At 52.3% G+C, this 24,834-nt stretch overlaps 2 protein-coding genes across 10 annotated transcripts; one reads left to right on the top strand and one right to left on the bottom strand.

The window, feature by feature from the left end:
* Positions 1-311: 311 nt before the first annotated feature.
* On the top strand, positions 312-23,275 carry LY6L (lymphocyte antigen 6 family member L). Of its 4 annotated transcripts, XR_016021457.1 has the most exons (6): positions 316-1,919; positions 2,259-2,349; positions 2,525-2,641; positions 4,573-4,795; positions 16,850-16,977; positions 22,159-23,275. XR_016021457.1 is itself a non-coding variant. In XM_088798917.1 (5 exons), exons 2-5 carry the CDS (start codon positions 2,277-2,279, stop codon positions 5,640-5,642), a joined length of 435 nt encoding a protein of 144 aa, XP_088655043.1. In that variant the 5' UTR covers positions 317-1,919; positions 2,259-2,276; the 3' UTR covers positions 5,643-7,326. The 4 variants fall into 4 exon arrangements, 2 of the variants coding, with proteins under 2 accessions (XP_088655043.1, XP_088655044.1); XR_016021458.1 differs by lacking the exon at positions 2,259-2,349 and having other exon boundaries at positions 312-1,919; XM_088798917.1 differs by lacking the exons at positions 16,850-16,977; positions 22,159-23,275 and adding an exon at positions 5,621-7,326 and having other exon boundaries at positions 317-1,919.
* LY6H (lymphocyte antigen 6 family member H) lies at positions 17,611-21,501 on the bottom strand. Of its 6 annotated transcripts, XM_019712282.3 has the most exons (6): positions 21,416-21,479; positions 21,074-21,136; positions 20,802-20,907; positions 20,447-20,574; positions 19,643-19,762; positions 17,611-19,399 (listed from the first exon to the last, which is right to left on the bottom strand). In XM_019712282.3, exons 4-6 carry the CDS (start codon positions 20,511-20,513, stop codon positions 19,164-19,166), a joined length of 423 nt encoding a protein of 140 aa, XP_019567841.3. In that variant the 5' UTR covers positions 20,514-20,574; positions 20,802-20,907; positions 21,074-21,136; positions 21,416-21,479; the 3' UTR covers positions 17,611-19,163. The 6 variants fall into 6 exon arrangements, with proteins under 6 accessions (XP_019567841.3, XP_019567844.1, XP_019567842.2 ...); XM_019712285.3 differs by lacking the exon at positions 20,802-20,907 and having other exon boundaries at positions 21,026-21,136; positions 21,416-21,501; XM_019712283.3 differs by lacking the exon at positions 20,802-20,907 and having other exon boundaries at positions 21,416-21,481.
* Positions 23,276-24,834: the final 1,559 nt, after the last annotated feature.

Genomic DNA, 24,834 nt, shown 5'->3' with positions numbered 1-24,834 from the left:
TGGAGCCACTGGCATAAAAGGCAGCAACGGAAATGGGGCACGTAGGAAGAGAGGCTGGGGGTATCGGCAGCAAACGGAGCGAAACGATTTCCAGAACAAAAGGAGAAAACAGGGCCTTGTTGGGGGTAGGGAAGGCTGGGCCATAGCTACATCTTGCTTTAAAATGTCTGTTTTAAACCCTTTTTGTTGCAAATAAAAAGAAAAAAAAAGAAAGGAAGGAAAGAAGGAAGGAAGGTAGGAAGGAAGGAAAGAAGAAAGAAAGAAAGAAAGAAAGAAAGAAAGAAAGAAAGAAAGAAAGAAAGAAAGAAAGAAAGAGAAAGAAAGGGAAAAGCTGTGCGGCCATGGGACTGATACCCTGCTGAGGGCACATGGGCCTGGGGATCTGCCCCTTAGGGGAACAGCTTGGGGGACCAGGGTCCTGGGAAGGGGGTCAGAGGAGAGATCAGCATTTCCTGCCCACACCTGGATCTGGGCAGGTCCCTTAGAGCTGGCCAGGTCCCCAAGTGAGGTCGTGGGGGTGTGACAGCACCTCCAGAGGGGAGAAGGCTCCACCCAGACCACAGCCCCAGCCCTCAGTGTGGGGATTCCAAGCTGTTTTGTCAACTCCTTGTCATCTGGTGACAAAGATTCTTTGATTAACAAAACTCTAGCCAGACTCCTAAAGCTTCTCCTGGGCCCATCTGTACCCTTCCTTGTAAAATCGAGTTTTAGCACGAATCCCCCAGGCTAGGTAGATATCGATCTAATGGTGTTCCTCATCCCACCTTTCAGTCCCCAAGTGAGGTGAGATCACCTGGCCTGCCTTCAGCAAGAATCCTGGGAGGTCGGTTTAGCTAGAACCCAGGCCTCTGATGTCTCCTCGTAGTGACATCCACTGACCCCACTGCTCCTTGGCTGTACTCGGATCCTAGCCCAGTCTCCCTCCCACTGCAAAATAACATCGGCAGTGGGCCCTGCACCTATGGCAATAGCCCTCTTTGAATAAGTCTCACTGCATTAACAAGTGTCATTGAATCTTTTTGACATCCGTTCCCTTGAAGACAGGCTCCTGGGTACCCGGCCGGCCAGCGAGAACTGAGAGGAATAAACGGCAGAACGAAGGGAGGAATTTGCAGGGACTGCAAAGGTGAGGTGGGCGGGGAGAGGGTGCGGGCCTGATGCCAGGCAGGGGGAGATTTTGGACAAGAAATGCCACAGGGACAAGCACACCTGCACACCACGATAGACCAGGTGGGCCCATCACAGGGACAGTCAGTGGACCTAGAGACTCGGCTGTGGGAGGACGGCCTGGCCGGAGCTGAGGGCCTCACTGGCGATGTGCATGTCCCAAGCAGCAGCCGGGCATGCAGGAGAGGAACTGTGTGCCTGTGTGACACAGGGGGAGGCCCTGCTGCCCGTCTGCCCGGTCCTGGAGGCAGCACAGCCCCTGTGCCCTGCGGAGGTGGGACTGAGCTGCACCCGTAGAAACAGCAGGTGTGAGCGGTGTTTTTGGAGCAGGTTATAGGTGCTCACTGAAGCTCTGAGCCCTCTTCCCTTCCCTTGGGCCTCCCTGACTGCCCCGCTCAGGAAAGTCACCGCAAGCACGCAGAAAGCACGAGGCGATTCAAGTACCGGCGCCTGTGATGCATCACCTCCTCCCCGTGCCCTTTCCCTCCCCTCCCCACCTTGAACATCCTGTTTTCCTGGGTTCCTGCTCCGTGTAGGGCTCGTGACGGTTCCCCCACTGGGCTGCCCATAGTTGCATCCCTGATTGTCCACGTGTCACCTGATCTCAGCTCCATTGCTCCCTCCTCTTACCCCTCCCGCTTGAAGCTCTTCATCTTTCTCCAGCACCAGACCTTTCGGGCCACATGTAACCGCTGTCTCAGCCATCCAGGGGCCCCTGAGGCAGGAACCCAGTCTTCTCCCATGTTCCCACGGTGAGAACCAGGGCCCTGTGCCAGGTGGGGCTGTCACAGGGAGAGGATGCATCAGAGCCCGCGCTGGGGCTGAGGCTGGCCCCGGGGGTGGCCCGTAGGGGAGATGCAGACCCTGCCTCACCTTCTCCTCCAGCAGGAGGCGGCTGGAGGTTGGGGTTGCCATCCTCAGGGACCCCAGGAGACGCTCCCCAAAGCAGGAGCTGCTGAGGAGGGGCTAACAGGCCCCCTCCCTCCCGGGGGCGGGGGGGGGGGGCGGACCACAGGGAGGGGAGATGCGGCTGGGCGAGTTAGGGGCGTTCCAGATGAAGCCTCTTCCTCTACTCCACCCCTCTCCCTCAGGCTGAGCCCTAGGGAGTCATGGAGGCGCTGGTTCTAGTCCTGTGGGCTCTGCTGGTGTCTGCGGAGTTTGCTGGCGGCACAACACAGCCAAGTAAGGGGCGGGCTGGGCGGGCCAGCGGCCGTGGCGGGCACAGGGGCTCCGGGCTGGTGTCGAGGGGCATCTCCGGGGCTCTTTGCGCGTGGTCTGTTATGTGCGCCTTGCGAGCGCACCGGACGCTGGGGCCAGAGTCAGTCCTGCTCCATCGGGCTCCCGGGCTGCCCCACAGGTGTGAACCTGAGCTGCTACCAGTGCTTCAAAGTCACCAAGGAGGCGATGTGCAAGCCCGCCGAGTGCTCGCCCACGGACCGGGTCTGCGTCTCGAATGCGTTGTTCGTGTATTCAAGTGAGTCCGTGGGGGTGCGGGGAAGGACCCGCCGTAGCCTCTCCCGGACTCGCGCTGGATCCTTGGGCTCTTTGAAGGGCTGGGGGGCTGTGGGGCAGCGGGGGCGCCCTGAGACTCGTTGGTCCGCACTTCGCTCCCTCCTCCCACTAGACTCAAGGGGGAGTGTCCATAGATTCTGAATTTGGGCCCCTCTTTTCCTCCTCCTTTTCAAGCATCAGTTCTTAAATGTCACTCTCCCAGGAACTGTCAGCAGCACAGGCTCTGGTGTAACGGAAGTTACAGGGAGAGCAGGACCCTGCGCCAGGCCTGGCCGTGGGAGCAGGGCCAGCCAGGCGGGAGGGACCCTGCAGCCAGCACCTGTCGCCCCTGTCTGCACCCCCGCCGGCCGACTGCCAGGCTTACCTTATAACACTGCCACTTTCAAAACAAGCCTCACAGGATATTATAAAGTCAGACGTGAACACGTTCCCGAGCCCACTGAAATGTCACTAGCAAACCTAGAAACATTCGTATATAAAAGCGTAGAATGGCCAAAGAGAGCCGAGGTGGAGAACCATCTGTTCGCTCCAGAAACCGTGATCATGGTTTGCTGGTTCTGGCTGCGTGGTTCCAGGTCCCTGGGGACCTGCCAAAGCCAAGAGAGCTGCCGCCTCTCTGGCCTCAAATCCTGGGGACTTGGCTGGGGCGTCCTTCATTTAATCAGTTCCCCATAATGAACCTCAGGTCTCCCGTTGCCTGCTTGTTTCCGGCTTTTCCTGTAATGACGCAAGCAGATGCATATTGTGCTATTACTGGGCTTTCTGGAGGTAAGTCCGTAGTGGAAGTGCCTGTGAAAAACGCAGGCACATTTGAGGTTGTAGGTACAGGCAGGGAGGGCTGTGCCACTCTTGCGGCCAGCGCCCTGCACACGATGTGACTCCTCCGACCTCCATCTCTGAAGGGCTAAATTCAAGGTGCACTTGTACATGGAAGGAGGCCTGGCCCCTCCTCCGGCCTCACTGCCCAGGGTCTCCACAGCCACTGCCTTTCCGTGTGCACCTCCTCCCTGCGATGGCCCGTTTCCTTACCAAGAGAGAAAGAATTTGCAGATGGTGGGAGCACGACTTGACTGAATACTTGCACTTCTCCCATGATTTTGTTTTTCTTTTAGCACTGTATCCTTTGTCCGTGGCCCCACCAGAGTTTCATGTTACAGCCTCCTGGCCTGGAAGTCAGTGGCTGGAGGTCATGTCATGGTGCCTCCGTGCTGGGGGCTGGGAGTCCAGAGCGGGTGAGGGCTCTCTTCAGGCCCCTTGCTTGCCACCCCCACCTCTGCCTGGAGCTCTCCACCCTGAGCTCTGGGGAGGAGGGCAGCTGCTCAAGGTCAGGCTCTGGGAGCTTCCTGAGGAGGCATCCTGCCTTCTCCCTTCCTTCAGGTGAGCCCAACAAACGATCCCCTGAGAAGCATTCTATGTAGCCTGAAATGAGATCATATAATACAATTATCATATGACAACATACATAGGATTCAACATAACAAATATCATGCAACACAGCAAATACAATAGACACTACAACATAACACAACATAATACAGCGTAATAATGGTGGATTCCACCCAAGATGGTCTTTTCTCCTACAGTTTGGGTAGTTTCCAGTGTTTGCTCCTCCCTGATGATTCCTTCACAGTTTCTGCCACATCCTTAAATGACCCAGGGTGGCCAGGGCCACGTGTGGCTTCAGGCAAGAGCCCCCAGCAGGTTCTGGACCCCTCTTTGCTGTGACCTGAAGGTGACCTTGGGCAGCCATGCTGCTGATGCTCTGCAGTGTGGCCTGTGAAAGGGTCAGGAGGAGGTGTCGGGTAGCACTTGATGGGGCCAGCCATTCTGTGATTCTGAGTTAGTTCTGGCCACGTGGACAGGACCATGCTTCCTCCTTCCTCCTCTCTGCAGAATCAAAGGTGAAGATGTTGCTCAGCAAACGTTGCGCCCCCAGGTGCCCCAACACCAACATGAAGTATGAGTGGTCGTCGGGATCCGAGGCGTTCAACAGAATCATCAGGCAGTGCTGTGTCCCAAGTCTCTGCAACAGGGCGCCTGCCACATGGGAGGGTCCCTGGGCCCAGCGACGACAGCTCCTGCTCCCACTGGCCATAGGCCTCCTCTGGACCCTGCTGTGAGTACATTCCTTCGGCCCTGCAGGCCCACCCTGTCCTCCCGCCCTCAGCCTCTGTCCTGCTTCCCTCTCTTTGGAGACACTGAGTGGGACATTCCGCCCCTGAGGTGGTAGGAAAGGTGCCATGCCTCCACCCTGGACCTGGCCACCCCTCCTGTCCCTGGCAGGGGCCCTTTGCTCACATGGCTCAGAGAGTTGAGTCCTGGTTCCACTTGGAGGAGAATGAACCTTTCCCAGTTTGGGGTCACAGCTCCCGTTTAAGGTTCCTTGCCCTGAACGGACTGTCATGGACCCAGCAAGCGGCAGAAAGAGCCTGGGCAAGGCCACAGGGTGGCTCCAGCCCTGACTCTGGCTCTGACTTGCTCTGTGGCCTTGGCCAGCCCCTGCTCCATCCCTGCCACCTCTGTCCATGGGGGCCTAAGTAGATTCATTTCGTGGGTGCCACCTGTGCCTTGGGACCATGACCTTCACTCCTTCCAGAGACAATAAACTCACTGTTCAACCACACCCCTCCAGTTCCTTCCATCATTTCCACCTGCCGTGCCCAGACCACAGCCCTCTGGTCCAGCTCTCAGCAGACCTCTGTGGTCATGTGCCATTCATGACGGGAGTGGTCAGATCTGGGAAAACAGGAGTGTCAGGCTCAGGCTTAGGCTCAGGTCCAGGTCCTCAGAAGGGCCAGCTGGCCACTGTGTGAAGGTGGGGAAGGGGCACTGGCGGGTAGGGGTCTGGGGCACTGGAGAGGTCGGTGGGGCCCATCTAGGGCAGTGGGATTTGGAGACGCTGGGAGGGGATGGGGGCACCCACAGGACTCATGTTTTGTAGGCAGCTGGGTTGGAGAGAGTGAGGGCTGATGGAATGGCTGGAGGTGCCCAGGACGGCCCCATGCTGGCCTGGGAGAGGACCACCCACGTGAGGGGCACAGGTGAGGACCAGGTTGGGACAGGTGGAGCCAATGACCAGCTCAGGGCTGTTGGGCTGAGCTGAGGCACCCACGGGACATCCTGGAGGATGGGGAGATAGAGGACAGGGGCTGAGAGGAGGACCATTGGCACCAGGCGGAGGTCTGGGGGTGGGGCAGCATCATATCACCTGCCTGTGGGCTTGGCCAGTGGCTCTCCTGGCTGAAGTTTCAGAGTTCCCAAGTACAGCCAAGCCTCCTACCCTCCCCACCCCCACCCTGTGCTCAAGTTCCTGTGATTTCCCATGGCTTTTTCCCTCAGCACTGACTGGTCAGAGTTCCGTAGAGTGAATGATCCAATGGGCTCCCTCAGGCTCTCTCTGTATGAAAGTAATTAAACAACCATGCCCCTGGCTCTGAGATGTTAACTGAAACATGAACAAGATCTTCTGGTCTTTGATTTTGTTCAAAGTGTCCAGATTTTATCATTTCTCACAAGTCCTCTTTATCTCATATCTCAGGACCATATTTGCTGACTTAAATACAATTAAGTTAGAAACCAATAAAAAAATAACAAAAGAGATAAATACAATTTTATCACATGTATAAATCAAACAACACATTTTAAGTTAACTCCATCTTTAAAAAGAGAGCATCTTAAGTATTTTTTAAATACCTAGAACAGATGAATGAGGAAAATACTACTTGGAATGTTTGGAATGCAGTGAAGGGTGGCAGGTTAAGCAAAATTTACATCCTTCTGAATTTATACAAAAGAAGAAGAAAGAAAAATTCTGCTGAGAGACTCATAGTTTAAACTTTTCATTTCTTGTAGTGCATGTATGATGGCAATGAATTCTAATAGTTTTATTGTGGAAAAAAAGTATTTCTTTTACATCCTTGAAGAATATTTTCACTGGCTATAGAATTCTGGGCAGATCTTTTTTTTTTCTTTTGGCACTTTAAAGATATTATTCTACTGTCTTCCAGTCTCCACGCTTTTCTGATGGGAAATCAGCTGATATTTGTGTTGTTGTTCTACTGCATAGTAATGTGTGTTTTCTCTGGCTGATTTCAAAATTTTCTTATCTTCGGTTGTCAACAATTTGATTCTGTTGTGCCTAAATGTAGTTTTCTTCATATTTATACCACTTGGGATTTGATGAGCTTCTTAAATCTGTAATTTTATGCCTGTCGTCAAATATGGAAAATTTTTGGCCATTGTTTATCCACACAATTCTCTCTGTCCTCTTATTCTTCAAGAAGTCCTATTGCATTAATGTTAGATCTTTAAATATTGGTCCATAGTTCCCTGAGGCTCTGTACAATTTTTTCTATCTTTTCCTGTGTATTCTTCATATTGGTTAACTTCTATTCGTTTTATCTGTAACTTACTAACTCTTCTATCACTTCCAATGTTCTGTTAAGCCAAGCTGGTAAAATTTGAGTTCAAATATTGTCCTTTTTTGGTTCTAGAATTTTCATTTGATTTATCTTATAGCTTCTATGTCTCTGTTGAGATTTCCTATCTGTTCATTTATCACAAGCATATTTTTCTTTACGTCCTCAAACATAGTTATGATGGCTACTAATGTCTTTATGTGGTAATTACAAAATCTGGATTATCTCAGCATTGATCTCCAGTTTTTATCTTTTCTTTAGAGTGTGGCTCATATTTTCCTGTTTCTTCCTGTGTCAATTTTAGATTGCTTCCTGGACATTGAAAATGATATTATAGAAACTGAATATCTTATGTTTTTCTGAAGGGTATTAATATATTTTTTAATCAGGCTATTAACTTGGCTGAACTAGGCCTGCAATTCTGTTTCTTCTGCAGTGGATGGCAACTAAAACTTCAGTTCAGATCTATTAACTTTAGGTGGGCTACTTGGAGTCTGCTCTGCACATGCCTTGTTCAGAGGTGAGCCAGAGACTTGAGGTTTTATACATGGAATTTTGGGTTCCCCCTCTCTGCTCTATCTTTCTTGGATTTGTTCCCTCATTTTCCAGCTGGTATAGTGGTCCTGAACTCTGCCCCCTGGTTCTTCAAGTCAGTAAGACTGTGCGCTTTCTACCTGATTTTTAGCCTCCCCATATGGCACAGACTGGAAGCTGTCCTCAGGCTGAAATTCATAGCAATAGGAAACAATAAAAATTCATAACAAGAGGAAACACTTGTCCCAAGTGTTGACTACCCTTCAGTATCTACCTGCTATTGGTCACTCGCCAGTGCCCTCAAATAGTGGTGCTGTTAACATTTTCTGGGATTTATAGTTATCTAAGGGAGGGTGGATCCAGTGGGAGCAATTCAGCCACTATCAGATGTAAAACCCAGTAAATACAACTCAAAGGTTCTAAGATTCTAGAAGTATCAGAAATATGGGGGGGATGATTGTTTATATTTTCCTCCAATGAGTCAAATTTCATGTTATAATTTATAGGGCAACTATTAACAATATTTAAAGGCTATATGGACTAAGTTAGTAGAAGGAAAAGTGGAATAATACAAATATTTGATTAATCTGAAAAAAAGGAGAGAAAAGAAAAATGAAACAGATAAGCTATAAAAAATACAAATAATAAGATGGTAGATACTATCCTAACTATATCAATAATTTCATTAAATGTAAATGGGTTAAGTACTGGAAGTAAAGGAATGAGATTTTCAGATTGGCTTTAAAAGACAGCTATAAGCTTCTTACAATAAAAATATAAGAATACAGAAAGAATGAGAGTAAAATCATATGGAAAAGTAAACCATGTAAACACCAACCAAAAGAAAATAAGGCGGCTACACAAAGGTTTTTAAGGCAAGAGGTATTGTGCAAATCTTTATCCTATTTTTTCCTAGCTAATAGATACTCTTTTTTCTTTTTAATTAATGTTTATAGGGGTGACAATTCTTAGTAAAGTTACATAGATTTCAGGTGTACAATTCTGTAATACATCATCTATATATCGCATTGTGTTCACCACCCAGAATCAGTTCTCTTTCCATCATCATATATTTGATGCTAATAGATATTCTTTAAAGTTATTATAAAGGGGGGGTCTTTGAATTGGACAGTCCATCTCCTTGTGCTCTCTTAGATTGGTGCTATGAGGATTGTCTTTGTTATGATGATTAAGGCAAGAAAAAGGAATGGAAAAACCTGACGACTAGGTGCCAGGATGCCTGTCCTGAAATAAAACAGTGAAAGTCTAGAGGCAGCTACTGTGGACAAGTCTAACAATGGATTATGGAGGAAACAGAACTGGATCACTTGGAACTGGCCGATGGACAGAGGGGCAGTAAGAAAAAGAGTTCTTCTGTGGCTGCTGTTAACTAGGCCCAGGGACAAGCTAAACCTTTATAAGAAGCTGAGATCATGAGAAAGAAGTCAGGCTGGTTTTTCTAGTCAATGGAAAGTCTTTCTCCTGTGAACAATTAAACAGATGTTACACTCACTTGAAAAGTAACTCAATCAAGAGCATTGATTATCCGAAAACCTATGCTGCCGGTTGAAGGCCATGCTAGGTAACCTTGGAATCCCACAGGTATTCTGTGAAAGAGCTGGGACACTGGGAGAAGTAACAGCAGAAGTCTGATGACTCATCATCTGCAGGAATTCTGAAACGAACAATGTGAGGGGGCGGGCACACCACTAATTCTAGACACTGCTGAATTGAAGTGATTATTCGGAAGTAGTCATATGGACACCAGTTCCCAGGCTGTCCCCAAATGGCTACACACTTGTGTGAGCAAACACTTCCAGATGGTTTAATAACTAACTTCCTGCAGTGGGTGAAGGGGGGGCTGTTATGGGGAGAAGTAACCACCTCATCCTCTCACCAACCTGCAGTTGACATTCCTTCCAAGGCACTAGGAAAGTCACAAGTGCAGGTGACCATCACTGGCTTTGTGATGCACAGGGACACACCTACTGAATGCCATTGATAGGCTGTGGCAGATGCTGTAATTCAGGGGGTTTCCTTTTCTTGGTGAGGAAGAGAGTCATGCTCACCAAAGAGAGGTGACATGAAGGATAGGAGGAGGGGACTTGGGACTGGGGATAATAACTGGACCGGGCGCCCTGTTCTGGGCCTTGTTTGTCTGTGGCAGAGGCGACCTTGAAGACACACTTCTCTGTCCAGGCAGCCTACCTGGGCATGTTTCTTCTGATGTGGGTACACACTCTTATGGCATCCAGCGTACTGAAGTGGCCCAGGGGACACACTGGCATGTGGGCATGCCACCTTTCTGTCACCCTCTGCAGCAGTTGCATGGAAAGTTACAATGGGCAAATGGGACATCAGTTATTCAAAACAAGTGTGAAGAAATGGGAGCAGTTGGCCAAGTCATTTAAATGGTGTGTCTTTGGGTGAGTATGGGGAGATGGCAGACGGGGAGCCCCCTGGCCAGGTTTCTGGGATTGGAGGAGGGAGTGAGGATGCAATTACACTTTATATCTTTTCCATCTCTCAAACATGTTTTTCATTTCGCCTGAGCTGGTGGTCCCAGGACCCAGTGTCCAGTTGGCAACATATGCTCCTAAATGAACTTCAGTCTGGGTCATCACTTGGCCCATGTCGCAAAATGGACAGACAGCTGTGAATATGGCCCCATCACCAAGCAAGAGCGTTATCCTGTGATCCTTTACTGGCAAATGCTGTGACACTAGTGGGACTGAAGAGCTGTTGTCAGCAAGGCTGTGGGTGCCTGCTCCAGGGTGGCATGGCTGAACCGGAGGAAAAGTAGTGATCAAAATAGGAGTGAGTGGAAGTGGGGAGATCATGTAAACAGGAGGGGCACCCAGGGGCCACGATCCCCCAAGGAAAGAGCCCAGATTCCACGAGAGTCCTCAGAGCAAGAAAATAATACTCTTGGTGTTTCACCCAGCACCTCCCAGGTGGGGAGTGGGTTCCCGCTGATGTGAGAGCTCTGCCTCGGGGCGTCACCTGGGCAACCTGGGAGCATAAGTGAGACGCACCCCTCGGCCTCTGTCACTGGCAGCCAGCTGGAGCTTTCCATTTACATGTGCCTGTATTTGCTACCTGGTTGTTTGTCAGACAACCAGTGAGAAATAATGCCAGTGAAATGCTGACCCGCACAACCTCTGCCCTCTGTGCAGCCACGAATCTGCTAAGGCAGCTGCCTGCAGAAGGTGGGGCAGGTGGCTGCTCCCCCGAGGGGTAGGGCTGGACTTGCTCCAAAAAATACACACCAGGTGTGGATGTGGACGGGATGCAAAGAATGAATGTGTGACTTAGCAGCCTGCATGTACACCCCGGAGGTTACAGGAGTGTCTGTCACAGCCAGGTGGAGTGCAGGTCAGGGCGGAGTACCCCCAGCAGAGCCCGTGCTCAGGGACACATTAATGGAAGCATACCCCCTCCAAAACTGAACAAGCTTGTGCGCTGGCCTGGATAGGAAGTTCCAGGGGGATCTTAGGGTCTGGCTTTGGGGCCGAGGCAGGAGGAAATAACGTTCTTAGAAGCTCATGATGATGATAAGGGCTTGCTATCCCGAGTAGGGACACTAGAGGGAGTTCTCGTCCAGGAGACCAGCCTCGCGGGAAATTAGCGAGAGGCGGATAAAGCTAAAGGCTAATCAAAAGATGCCACTGTCACCAGCACCGGGAGAGGGCGCCTCTCTCATTACCCAGGAAGAGCTCCTGCATATTCCAATCACTATGGCACCTGATTTCTCTGAGGTCCGAGGCCAGGCTGGGAGTGTGGTGAGGGGCAATTTATTGGGCATTACAGGGACTCTGCGTCACGGAAGGACATCATTGGTCCGTGTGGCTTCTGTTGTGGTTCTCTAATAACCCGAGAACTGCAGTATAAAGGGACACTGGCCTTTGCTTTTGTTCAGCTGGCTGGGCTGAGTACGCCGTCCCTCGTCCCCAAGGGAAGGTGGGCGTCGGTGTCCAGTGCTACATCACGAACACCTGGCAGTCTGAATCTGGGAATACCCGTGCTACGCCTCCTGGGAAACGGTTGTCCACAAACCCGAAGGAATGCAGCACTTGACTGAACAACCTCTCCCACCGCCCCAGTTCCTGGAACATGGGAACATGTGTAAAGGTCATTTCTGTTGTGAAGGAGCAGGAAATGATGCTGCGGTTTTAAGTAGCACAGGGCACACGTCTTAATCTCTGCCGCAGCTGTATGGTGTGGAGACGGGGTTAGAAGCTTATTGATAGAATTCAATGAAAAAATGTGGGCCGATGCTGACGATATTTGGGGAGGCTGATGTGAAATCCTGGGTGGATGTATTGTATTTGACAGCTGGTTGGACAGGGAAAGTAGTGCACGTGGCCTTTGAAAAATCACACACACCAATGCTTCCACTAGCACGTAAAAAAAAGCCTCAGACAATCGCGGAGGCTGAGGACAAACCGGAGTGGGTCTGGAGAACAGAGCTGGCCGGAAGCCGGCTGGAAGGGAACAGCACACAAACAGGAAGCAGCCTTGCTGACAGCTGGGACTCCTCCCACTAAATATTCCACTTCTCACTGGGAGTTTTAATCGTCTTTGGGCAACTGTCACTAAACCCGAGACAGCTGATGACATGTCTCCCTCCTGGCCGAGGAAGAAACTGACATTTAGCTGCTTGATGTCCAAACCAAGGGCCAGGCGATGGAGGCCCCGAAAACAAATCCCAAATTCTCCAGCAGTTCTCCAGCCCAGATGATTGAAGCAGGTGTCTCAAAGGGCTGTCCTTGTCCTTGGCTGCAACTACCGCCAACTCTCATTTTTCATGGTAGGTCTGTTCTACGACGTCATACACACTGAGTTATGGAATACTGAGCCATTGCCTGTAGAGAAAATGCAGGGTTAAATTCCTGCAAAGCTGTGGACATGTTTTCATCAACCAGTCAACACATATTTACAAATCACACATCTGATAAAGGTTAATGTCCAAAATATATAAAGAACTCATACAATTCAATAGCGGAAAAATATAATCCATTTAAAAATGGGCAAAAGATCTGAATAAAAGATATTCAAATGCGTGTCCAACAGATGGGTAAGAACCTGCTCAACTCACTAGTCATCAGGAAAATGTGAATCAGAACCACAATGAAACGTTACCTCACACCTGTCAGAATCGCCATCGTCAAGAAGACGAGACGTGTTGGTAAGGATGTGGAGAAGAGGGAACCATGTGCACAGCTGGTGGGATTGTAAGTTGGTGCAGACACCATGGAAAACAGTACGGAGGGTCCTCACAAATTTAAAACTAGAGCTGCCATATGACCCAGCAATTTCATCTGGGTGTTTGTCCAAAGGAAACAAAAGTACTATGTGAAGGAGATCTCTGCATCCCCATGATCCTGGCAGCATTCTTTACAACAGCCAACACACACACACACACACACACACACACACACACACACACACACACACACAGCACCTGGCCAGCCCAGAGGGGCTTCCCACACCCTCACTTCAGAGTTCTCTCTGTCCCCATCTATCTTTCTTCCCATGTGCTCCTAGAGGATGTTTTGGGGACTCCAAATCTGGCCTCTTTCTCACTTGTTTGCTGCCCCAGTTCTTTAACTTGCTGCTTATAGGAATTGCCAGCAGATCAAAGGTGTGAGTGACCTCGTGAGGCTCAGTGTAAGTGAAGTTGCAGGCAGGGTTTTCTCCAATCAGCGGAGAGATTCTGGAATGGTGGGGGACCGGCCAGGGTAGGGAGGAGATTTGGAGAGAGAATCAGGGAATCAGAAGGACAGTACCCTGCTGGTCCCCAAGGCACACAGCACACCAGGGGCCACAGCTTGTTACTAGGACAGCACAAAACATACTGAGAATAAAGGGGAGAAAGTGTGGTTCAAGGTTTCTAACCAGCAAAATGGACAAGCTGTTTTCAACCTTGATGAACTCAGGGCATTTTGTTCCCATGAGCTGTTCCTGAGGGCTCTACCAGAGAAACAGCTATAGACAATAAGGTCAATAACAGAGGTTTTGTGGTGAAGACTGGTGTGGATGCTTAAACAAACACATGTAGAATGCGGATCGAGTGTCAGAGGGGAGCCAATATAATATGTAATGACTACATGCTCAGACAATGTAGATGCAACACAGCCACAAAAAATGTAAAAGGAATGCAAAACCGAATTCTGGGTGCTCAGTAATTAGATAGTGGGTGACGGCTGTAGTGCTGCTGTTCTGAGACAAGTGTGTGTGACATGGGATAAAATAAATGAGGAATTAGGAGATTTCTACATTCTGAAAATGTCTATTTCTTCCTGTGTCCCAGGATTTTTGGTGTGGATGACGAAATATAAAAACAGCATGGGACCTTATTTGGAAATAGGGTCTCTGCAGGTGCCATTCAGGTAAGGATTGAGGTAAAACCATTCTGGATTAGAGTGGATCCTGGATTAGAGAGTGAGACAAAAAAGGACCCACAGAGACTCAGGGAGGAGGCCACGTGAAGACAGAGCTGAGATTGGAGTGACGCAGCCACAGCCAGGGAACACCGGGAGCCCCCAAATGCTGGGAGAGATGAGGAAGGGTCTTCCCTGAGAGTCCTCAGCGGGAACTCGGCCCTGCCCATGCCTTGATTTTAAGTTCTGGCCTCCAGGACTGTGGGAGAATAAGTTTTGTTGTTTCAAGCTGCCCCGTTTGTGGTGATTTGTTACAGCAGCCCCCGAAACTCCCACAAAAAGCTGGAGCGCAGACATGGATGCCCTGAGTCCATCACAGGGCGACTTGTCCTCAAAGCCATGGCCCCTGCTCCTCCCTCAGTGCTCCTTCCCCCCACACACACACCTCAAAACTCTGTTCTCCTCCTCCCTGGGGAGGGAGGGAGCGAGGGGGGGGGGAGAGAGAGAATAGAGAGTAGATGACAGTTGATAGATACATGATAGATAATAGATAGACAGAAGACAGTAGGCAGATGACAGAGAGGTGACGGGCAATATAGCTTTCCTGCCTCGAAAGCTGTACTTTTTCTATCACAGTTCCATAGAACGGCACAAAGTGCTTTATGTAGAGTAGCATCTGCGTGTAATGTGCTGGGACTTTCCTCTGCTCCATGTTGTGAGCGTCCTTCCACACTCCTGTGTGACACCGTGGCTCATTCATTGCAACTGCTGCTGGAAATAGAATGCTTGGCTTGAGCGGAGGGCTCTCTGAGAAAACTCGGGATTTGAAGGCGTGGTAACCATGGTGATTCCTGCAGGGAGCGCTGGGGACACTCCCCAAGAACCACTGATTTTGATTTGCTAATCTTAAGTTGGCTTCCCAGCCACGTTCCCTCAGGTAAACCAGCTCTTCCCTTCAAGGCTTGCCCTGGATCAAACCCCCAAAGTGGGTTGTCTCAGGAAGATGAATGATTGTCTTTTTGTCCATCTTGGAGTCTGTTTGTCTCATTGCCCAGCTGGGACAAGCATGTTCCTCAGCTCCCCTTTAGGGGAGGGGGACTCAGTGCTCAGGATGGATGGAGCGGGGTCCCCGGATTTCCCTTCAGAACCGGGTGATCTGGGGAGGCAGGCAGCTGGCAGAGTGGGCTTGATAGGAAGTGTTGACCTTGGGGGTGCCAGCCGGCCATCCCGGCCCCTCCCCAGGCACCCGCCCTCCTTGCTTAGTCACCCTTGTTTTGTGAAGCCCTCTTCTCACCAACTGGTCCTTCATGACTTGGGCTGAGGGAAAAAGCCATGGGAAATCACAGGAACTTGGGCACAGGGTGGGGGTGGGGAGGGTAGGAGGCTTGGCTGTACTTGGGAACTCTGAAACTTCAGCCAGGAGAGCCACTGGCCAAGCCCACAGGCAGGTGATATGATGATGCCCCACCCCCAGACCTCCTCCTGGTGCCAATGGCCCTGCTCTCAGCCCCTGTCCTCTATCTCCCCGTCCTCCAGGATGTCCCGTGGGTCCCTCAGCTCAGCCCGACAGCCCTGAGCTGGTCATTGGTTCCACCTGTCCCAACCTGGTCCTCACCTGTGCCCCTCACGTGGGTGGTCCTCTCCCAGGCCAGCATGGGGCCGTCCTGGGCACCTCCAGCCATTCCATCAGCCCTCACTCTCTTCAACCCAGCTGCCCACAAAACACGAATCCTGTGGGTCCCCCCACCCCTTCCCAGCATCTCCAAATCCCACTGCCCTAGACGGGCCCCACCGACCCTTCCAGTGCCCCTTCCCCACCTTCACTCAGTGGCCAGCTGGCCCTTCTGAGGGTCTGGACCTGAGCCCATGACCCCAATCAATACTTAGTTAGATTCATGCCGCTCACAGGAGGAGTTCTCGGACAGAACAGGGGAGGGGTCAGGTACCAGCCCCAGGGAGGGAACTGAGGGAGGAGTTCGTCCTCCCAGATGCCCACACTCCTCACCATTCCTCATCCACCCGCCTGGCTAGCGTTCTGCCAGGCTGGGACAGAAGGGGCCAGAGGCCTGAGTTCTAGGCTCTGCCCTTCTTCCACATATGACCCTTCCTGTGAATCTGCCAGAATCAAAACATCACGACACGGACCGTGTGCCAAAGTGCCCACTGGGATCCCGCTAGGTAGCAGGACAGAAGCATGCAGACACTTGTGGGAATGCATTCTATTCTCATGGGGTCAATGGGAGAACGTCTTATATAATAAGTGGCATTGAGGAAAATTAGCTATTTCTTTAGAAGATGTCCCTGCCTCCTGCCACATCATAAACTCCAGGCGGACTGGCTATCTGAATGTGGTTGCCAAGTTTGTAACAATATTAGAATAGAGATGACTTTCATAAGGTAAGGGCAGAGCGGGTTCTCCTAAGGTCAGACGCCCAGAAACCATAAAAAAAAATGAGGTTCACCCACAGAACTTGAGAACATGCATGTATGTACAGTGAAGACACCAACACAGACCCAAGGAAATATTTGCAAAACATACACCATGGGAAAACTGTGTCCCTAATACACAAAATGCTCTACAAATCAGTAAGACAAACACCACAATGGAAGGATGGGCTGAGGGTGTGGTCAGTTACAGGAGAAACACGATGGCTGACAAAGTCCTAACCGGTTCAGCCTCACTGGAAATGACAATCCGGTAAGATTCTAGTTTTTATCTACCAGACAGACTGACAAACATTCCTAGAGTTGGATAACATCCACTGTAAGTGAGGGCGGAAGGAACGGGCAGGACCAGTGTGACACAGCCTTTCTATGTGTCGGTTTTGTATCTAGGCAGCTATCCTTCGTGGTTCAGCTGTCCACTTCTCAAAACTGACCCGCAAGAATAATCACGAGTCCCCGAGGATGTGAGGACGAGGATGGTCGCATCAGTGTTGCTAAGAGCAGACCCTGGACCACAGGTAAGGGTGGTTAAATAAATCTCAGTTTGTTCGTTCAGGGGAATACTCAGCAGACACTGAAAACAAAAGGTACATCTAGTCGTGCTGACCTGAAAAGATGCCCTTGGATAACTGTTCAGAGAAAGAATCAAATGGCTGGTGTGTCGGCATATCCGTGTGCCCACTGGGCTGAGCTCCTGACCTGGGCTGTGGAGGTCAACCCTCCAACACCTTGTCAGGGTGGGGACTACACCGAAATGCTGTGAGAGGTGGGGCCACGGAATGAGGCCCAGCAGCTTGGAAGTGGGCACTGAGGTGTCGTGTCCAGACTGTCTGTGCCGTGCTACCCTCCCTGGAAGCCCGCATTGACTTCTAGTTGTGAATCATTCTTAAAAGAGCTAGGAGAATTCCCCTCCCTTTTCCGTCTTAAATGCATCCCACAAATAATAAATTCAGTGCACAAAGACTCGCGGTGGGTGCGGGGGCCAAGACCTCACCCGCCACGACCTCTGGGCTCCACTGCTCCCCACTGCCCTCCAGCTTCCGGCCTCCTCGAACCCTGAACTTTCTCATTACACGGAGCGAGCTGCTGTTTTCCAGATCACCCCCAGCAGCACCCAGTCCCTGCACTCCCCAAAGCACACCAGACACAAATGTGGGTAGCACACTTTACTGAGGTTCGGGCAGGGGCAGGATGGGGTACATTGCAGAGCATCAGAGCAAACTAAAACAGCGGAGACGACCCTCGGACACGTCCCTCGGCCATTTCCACCAGCAGGAAGTTGACACCAGTCTCCAGTGACCCCACTCAACTCTCTGGTTCACTCACCCTGGACCCCAGATTCCTATCCATGGCTCATCAGAGGAGCCTGGAATGGAGGTCAAGGCCAGCTCTTAGTGGAACCACTGTACTTTCCAAGGAACCCAGGACCTAGAAGTGACCATGGCCTGGGTCAGCCACACAGGGATGAGGAAGAACTAGCCAAAGACCTGACCCCAGAGGAAGGCTGGCGTGGCCGCCAAGTATCACATGTCCAGTGGGTGCAGGAAGCTGGCCGGGATGTGGGTGCAAGGATGAAACCAGAGCCATGGCTGGAGCGGGAAGGGCCAGAAGCAGCACCCTCAGACCTGCCTCCTCCCACCCAAGTGCCCCAGTCCATCCGAGCCCTCCCACACAGGGGTGGGCTTCCTTAGCCAGATTGGGGGCTGGCCTTCAGCACCCTGCCCACAGTGCTGCCCAGCTCAGGGTGAGGGCGGGGGTTGTCTGGTTAAGAGGCAGAAGGCGAGCCCATGAGGGCGGCGGGGGTAGCCCAACCCAGCCCCAGCAGGCCTCAGGGGAGCTGCCCTTGGGTCTCATCATCTGTGGGGCCGAGACAGAGCAGGGACAGGAGTCCCACACACATGGGCCTGTGTGTCTGTGTACGTGTGTGTGACATGGGCATGTGTGGGTGTGTCTGCGCTGAGGCACACGGATCCACGTGCTAGGGGGGTGTCCATGGTTTAATGTACTGTGTGTGCACATCTGTGGGAGTAAGCATGTGGACATGTGAGCGTGGGTGTGGACACAAGTGTCCCACTCTGCAGGCAGCGGGGGGACACCGCTGTATCTGTGTGGCCAGTGCGAGCCTGTGCATCTGGTGTCTGCAGTGCAGGCGCCGTTGGAAGGGCTCCCCCTCGGGCGACCCTGTGATCTGGTTCATCTCAACTCTAACCTTCCCCCATCCTATTGCTCCCAAACCTCATGGGGCCCAAGGTCCCCCAGGCAGCCCAGTCCTCACAGCCCCCACAGCCTACCTGCTCTTACTCAGTGCCTCATTCCCTGCTTTCTGCCAGGAAGCCTCTGCCCCCCACACGTAGGTTTGGACCTAGGTCTCCAGACTCAGAAGTGACTTTATTTCTCTGTAGGTGATGCCCTCATAGCTAGGCTGTTGGGCTGGGCCTGGCTCAGTCTGACTTCCCTCAGAGACCTGGAGGTCCCGGGTCCCCCCCCGCCCTCACCCCCGTCCTTCTGCCCACCCGACACCTGGTGTTCTGGAGATGTCCTGCTGGCTAGGACTCGGAGCTGGTGGAGAGACGGGGAGGGGTGAGGGCCACAGATGGTGGAGCCAGGCCAAGGCTGCCTCCAGCCTCAGCCAGGCCAGGCTGAGGAGGGGGCAGCCAGAGGTTCCAGGGGACAAGCTCAGAAGCCCTGCAGGAGGGAGGGGAACTCAGGGCCCAGCCCGGAGGAGGGTGGGCCCCAGGCTGAGCAGGAGCCCTCCGACCAGGGCCCAGGGGCTGCCCCTGGCCCCAGACACACCGTTGCACAAATCTTTCTCGCAGCAGTCCACATCTACTTTTAAGATCCCAGAGTTAATGAAGCCCATCAGATAATCTGAGAAAAAATGCCGCTTAACAAAGTCGCAGGACGAGGCACACATCCTGTTCACGGAATGGTCCTTCCTGCCTGAGGAAGAAGGGGAGCCTGGGATTGGAGCCCCAGCTGGGCCCTCTGCCTCGTGCCCAGGACCCAGCTTGGGACCCAGAACAGCAAAGCTGAGGCTCTCAACCCACCCATGCTACCCAACAACGTGGAAAGGGCCATGGAGGGGCCAGGGCAGGACAGGCACCTGTGCGCTGTCACACAGCAGGCCAGAGGGGCTCAGAGGACCCCCAACCTCTCCCCACCCCGGGCCACGTCCTGACTTACTGCTGCTAGGATCCGTGATCCGGACGCTGGCACACACCGTGTCCGATGGCTGGCACTGCTTCGGGGTGCAATGGCTGGAGTTGGTGGTCAGTGTGCAGTCCTGGCACCATAGGCCATGAGCTGGTTGAGGCCCGAGGTGGAGGATGAGCAGCGGAACTGAAGGCCAGGCCGGCCAACCCCACATCCTCCCCACCTGCCTGCTGCAGGCACTTCTCAGACAACCGTGCTGCTGTGGGGGGTGGGCACCCTCTGGCCAGCAGTGACCAGGCCAGACTGGAACCTGGAGGGCAGGCCTTGGGAGAACCTGTGTCCCTTCCCAGGAGTCTGCAGAGAGGGTTCTACCACTGGGACTCTGGAAATTCTTGTGCCCCCTCCCTGCCCCCTCCACACACAGCCACAAGTACCTCACACCTATGGTGCCCTCCCGCACACTCCGACCCCCTCATGCACTCACCCTCCCCATCCCAGAGTCCAGTTGGTTCTAAGCTTCAAAGGACCAAACAGGACTTGATGGGCAGACAGGTGGGGCTCTGAGAGTGATGGAGCACAGAACCTCTGCACTGAGCGAGGGACAAGCGTGCAGGACCAGTCCGGGTGCAAGGCCCCGGAGGAACAGTGCTCCGAAGCCCGCAGGGACCCGCGTGGCTGGAGCTGGAGCAGTGCAAGGGAGGGAGACAGGAGCTGGAGTCCCAGGGGCTGGGGAGGGGGTGTGGGTTTGATGGGCGCCATCAGAGGATGACGGCCCCACGGCCCCATCCTCCAGGAGACTTGGCCCACCCCAGGGCGGGCTGCCCCCAGACTCACCGGGCGCAGAGCACAGCAGAGCGGCCAGCAGCACCAAGCCAAGGCCCTTCATGGCTGCAGGCAGCATGCTCCAGACGGGCCTTGGGAAGACGCAGGGGCTGCGGGCGGGGGTCCTCTGGGGCGCAGGCCTGGCAAGGAGAAGCCTCGGTCAGCAGACCCAGCCCTCGGCCGAGCCCGAAGGACCCTCTCTTTTTCTAGCCTCCAAATGCAACCTCCTCGCAGGAATACACAGCGGGGTCGTCTGGGAGATTGCAAAGCCCCACCCCCAGCCCATCCCCCAGAGTGTCCATCATCACAGCATCTCCTCCAGCGAGAATAGGTACAACCCGAGATGTGCCCACCCCGCGCCCAGCACCTGTGGGATGGGGGGGGGCGAGATCGGGGGTGCGTCCTCTCTTCCCTGGGGAGCCGTAGGTGCGTCCGGAGAGAAAAGGGCAGGGCAAGGTGCGAGCGAACTGTACCTGCCGATGGGGGGAGGGGTGAGCGCCACGTCCCCACCCCCACCCCTGGGCTGGGGGGCCTGGAACCCCGCGATGAGCCCCCTCCCATCGCCTGCCCTGCGCGCGTCTCTGCGCTCACCGCTGATCAGAGCGTGGAGCGCAGGTCACGAGTCGGGGGCACACTCACATCCCTGGGGTGTCGGCACTCCGAGGCTCCGGGAGGCGCGGGGATCGGTGCCCTTCGGTCTCCCTGCGGACCGGAACCCGGGCGCAGCTTCGTCTTTCGGGGAACGCAGCCGCAGACGCGGACCCCGCGCGAGGGGCGGGGCGGAACTGGGGCGGGGGTTCGCGGGGGCGGGGGCGGGGGCGGGGGCGGTGGGAGTCGTGCGGGGAGCACCCGCGGCCCTGAGGTCCGAGCCAGGTCGCTGTTCCGGACCGTCCTGTGCCCCTCGCCAGCAGGCGCCCGCTTGACCGCTCGCGCCCGCCCTCTCCGGTTCCCACTCCCTCCACCGCTGCCACCTCCCCCTACCCAGGCGTGGGCAGGATCCCTTCCCCCTCTGCTTGGCTGAGGTCCCCTTGATATTTCTCGGAAGAACGTTTACTGCGAATTGAAGCAAAACGCACAAAGATGCAGAGAGGCAGAGGGAGGGAGTTAACGAGGGGAGGTACCCGTGCCTGTTCACAGACTCGCGGCCCTGGGGCCCCTCCCCTCCTCAACCCCATCCGAGGTTCCGATTGTGAGTGCTCGAGGCTGTTCTCCCTTGAACATCCATGACGATCCCCGCCAGCCGCCGCAGCCCCGGGGACTTCCGTCTCCAACAACACTCACACCTGAGGGCAAGTCCCAGAGCCAGGGCTGGGTATCAAGGCCATCTGGCCCCGCTCCGGCTGGGTTCTCAGCTTTGTCTCTCGCCTTCCCTGCTCACAAAGCTGTGGGCGTGCTCCGCCTTTGCACCTGCGTCCCTTGTGCCTGGAATCCGTCTCTGGGGCAAGTGTGAGGGTCCTTCCTTTCGTCCTGTCCTCATTTGTCCCGCAAATATTGATGGAGCGCCCACTATTGGCCTAGGGCAGCTCTGGGACCCCCTACAAGAAGATGAGAAGAGGGTATCTGCGGCAGCCCCAAGCTTACATTACACGGATGCTGCTCACGGCTGTGTCCCAATCACAGCGTTCACTGAGCTCGTGCATGTGCTCTGACCCCTGTGTATGTTATCTCATCACGGTCTCACAACAACCCTACCATCAGGTATTGTCATCATTCCCATTTTACAGATGAGGAAACCACAGCACCCAGAGATTGAGCTCCCTGCCATGGTCACACAGTGTGTGTGACAGTGACCAAGAGGTACAGCCACGTTGAAACCTAAGCACTTGGCTCCAGAGCCTGTACACTTCACTGCTCTCCTGCTGCTCAGCAGGAGTGAAGGCAAAGGAAGAGATGGACAAGGAACCCTGACTTGGGAACCGGGGTGTCCACAGATTCAGCAGAACTCAAATATGAGCTGGAAGTCAAAAATCAGCAAACGTCCAAGTGAAATAGCCTCCAAAGTGAGACACAGCAGAAACCGTGGTGAGTGACAGGTTTCAATTCCCACAAACTTTCTAAATCGATGGTATCATATATAGAATATAAAATCAAACTGTTTCATAGGTTTAAGATATATTAAAGAAAGGAACACTATTAAAACTGACCATGCTTAGCTGGGGGGAAAAAAGAACCTCTAGGAATGGAAAATCTTTCATCGAAATTAAAAGGTCAGCAGGAATCTTGAAAAAATTATGCTAAGTGAAAATAAAAATAATAAAGAAGCATATACTGTGTGGTTTCCTTTGTACGAAATGTCCAGATTAGAAAAATCCAAGAGACAGAAAGTATATTAGTGGTTGCCTGGAGCTGCGAGGAGGAAAGAATGGGTAGTTTCTGCTAATGATCAAGGGATGTCTTTTCAGGTAGTGGAAATGTTCCAAAAATAGATAGTGAAGACGATTGCACAAGTCTGTGAATATACTAAGAACCACTGAGTTGTATACTTTAAAAAGGTGAATTTTCCAGTATGTGAATTATATTTCAATAAAGTGGTTGTAAAAAAAAAAAAACCTCAGCAAATGTGTTAGGCAGCAAATTAGACACAACCGAAGAGGGAATCTGTGAACTGGAATAGAAATCTGAAGACATTATCAAAAATGTAACACAGGGATAAGGAGATGAAAAACAGGAAAGAGAAGTTAAGACACACAAAAGATGGTGTGTCAAGAGCTCATATAAGCCTGGTTGAAGTCCCAAAAGGAAAGAGTCAATATTTGAAGAGATTTTGCCCCCAAATATTTCAGAATTGGTGAAAAATAAGTATTTACAGAGAAGCATGACTAAATAGAATAAACATACTAAGCATACTAAATAGAATAAACAAAAAGAAAACCCACACTTAGGTACAACATAGTGAAATTGCAAACCACCAAAGACAAAAGATGATATTTAAAACAGCCAAAATAAAGGGAGATCAACTCTAAAAAAAAAATAGTGGCTACACTGACAGCACAATTTCAACAGCAACAATAAAGACCAAAAGACAGTGTAATGATATCTTTAAAGTGTTTGGAGGAAAATAACTGGGATTAACACATCAGTGGCTGTGAGTGAAGCAGATTGCCCTCCATAGTGCTGGTGAGCCTCATCCAATCAGTTGAAGGACTGAATAGAACAAAAGACTTTCCTTGAGCAAGAGGGAATTCTGCCAGCAGATGGCCTTTGAACTGGAACTGAAACATTGGCTTTTTCTGACTTCTGTCTGCTGGCCCACCCTACAGCTTTTGGACTTGCCAGCCTCCATAATCGCATGAACTAATTCATTAATTCCTTAAAATAAGCCTCCCTCTCTCTTTCTCTCTCTCTACATATATATATGCCACAGGGATCTTTTGACAAGTCAGTGAATGATGTCTGTCCCTTGCCTCAACCCTTTCTGTTCCCATTTCTGCACACATCACTGACCACTAACCTTGAAGCCATTCCCAAAGCTCTTTTTCCTTTGGCCAAGATGTTGAGAGACCATAAATGATGTTGTTTTAAGCCCTTAAGTTCTGGGGTAATTTGTTATGCAGCAAAAGATAAGACAGGTGGGTGGGGCCTGGCTTGGGTATATTGGGGGCAGGGGGCAGATGCCCAGTGTCCAAAGAGTAATGTCCAAGGAGTTGGGGCCAGTCCCTGGGGAATGCAGCTTTGGGCCTGCTCTCTAGAGAGCAGAGACCAGTGCTCTCCCACGCTAGGCTTGGTTGCCAGGGAAACGGAGATTCCTATCCTGGTTTCCAAGCTACTCTGCCTTCCTCCCTATGCACGTGGGACAGTTTCACCCTATTAGAATTTTTGCAAACAAGAATACCAGTTAGCCTGGTTAGCAAATGAAAGGGTTTTCTTTAACAGAATGAGAGCAGAACATGTCACTGTGTGGCTTTGGCCCTTTCTGTTTGAACAGTCCCTGCAGGGAGCTGGTGACAGCTGGCCTTGACCTCCCTTTTCCCAGCCTGAGCTGCCCAGATGCCCAGATCCTGGGGAGGAGACACTGGGATCTCACCCTATTCTGTGTCGTTCTGACTAGTACCCACAGCCTGGGGCGACTCTATGGCCATGGCCCAAGTTTCACATTGTCCTCAGGATCCAGGACCATCGGCAAGCCCGACCCATAGCAGAGCCAGGTGGTCAGAACCAAGGACAGCATTAGAGGCTGCTGCTCTCCAGCCATTGGCTGCTGAGCTTCCTGTGCTCAGGGGCAGAGGGGACAGGTCTCTGGGTCAGGCCCTGACCAGGAGAGGGGTGAGGTTGGCGTCACGCAGAGATGTGTAGCAGAGCTTTCTACCCGTATTTTTGGCTGTCTTGGAGGATGTGGCTGCAGGCCTTGTTACAAAGAAGGGCCATTTCTCAAAAGACCACCTGGCCTCACCAAGAGGGCC

This window comes from Rhinolophus sinicus, chromosome 6 (genome assembly GCF_057876585.1).
Source record: "Rhinolophus sinicus isolate RSI-liver-muscle chromosome 6, RSI-T2T, whole genome shotgun sequence".
Lineage (NCBI taxonomy): Eukaryota > Metazoa > Chordata > Mammalia > Chiroptera > Rhinolophidae > Rhinolophus > Rhinolophus sinicus.
The sequence above is the reverse complement of the archived record's forward strand: the minus strand, read 5'-3'. Positions and strand labels throughout refer to the sequence as shown.

What these genes read in the sequence shown, in the direction of transcription:
- LY6L (XM_088798917.1), top strand. Translation starts at nt 2,277, where the DNA reads ATGGAGGCGCTGGTTCTAGTCCTGTGGGCTCTGCTGGTGTCTGCGGAG. An exon ending in TGGCGGCACAACACAGCCAA is followed by an intron (nt 2,350 to 2,524) that starts GTAAGGGGCGGG and finishes GCTGCCCCACAG; the next exon opens with GTGTGAACCTGAGCTGCTAC. An exon ending in TGCGTTGTTCGTGTATTCAA is followed by an intron (nt 2,642 to 4,572) that starts GTGAGTCCGTGG and finishes TCCTCTCTGCAG; the next exon opens with AATCAAAGGTGAAGATGTTG.
- LY6H (XM_019712283.3), bottom strand. An exon ending in TCTGCTGTGCTCTGCGCCCG is followed by an intron (nt 19,763 to 20,446) that starts GTGAGTCTGGGG and finishes GGCCTCAACCAG; the next exon opens with CTCATGGCCTATGGTGCCAG. An exon ending in GATCACGGATCCTAGCAGCA is followed by an intron (nt 19,400 to 19,642) that starts GTAAGTCAGGAC and finishes CTTCTTCCTCAG; the next exon opens with GCAGGAAGGACCATTCCGTG.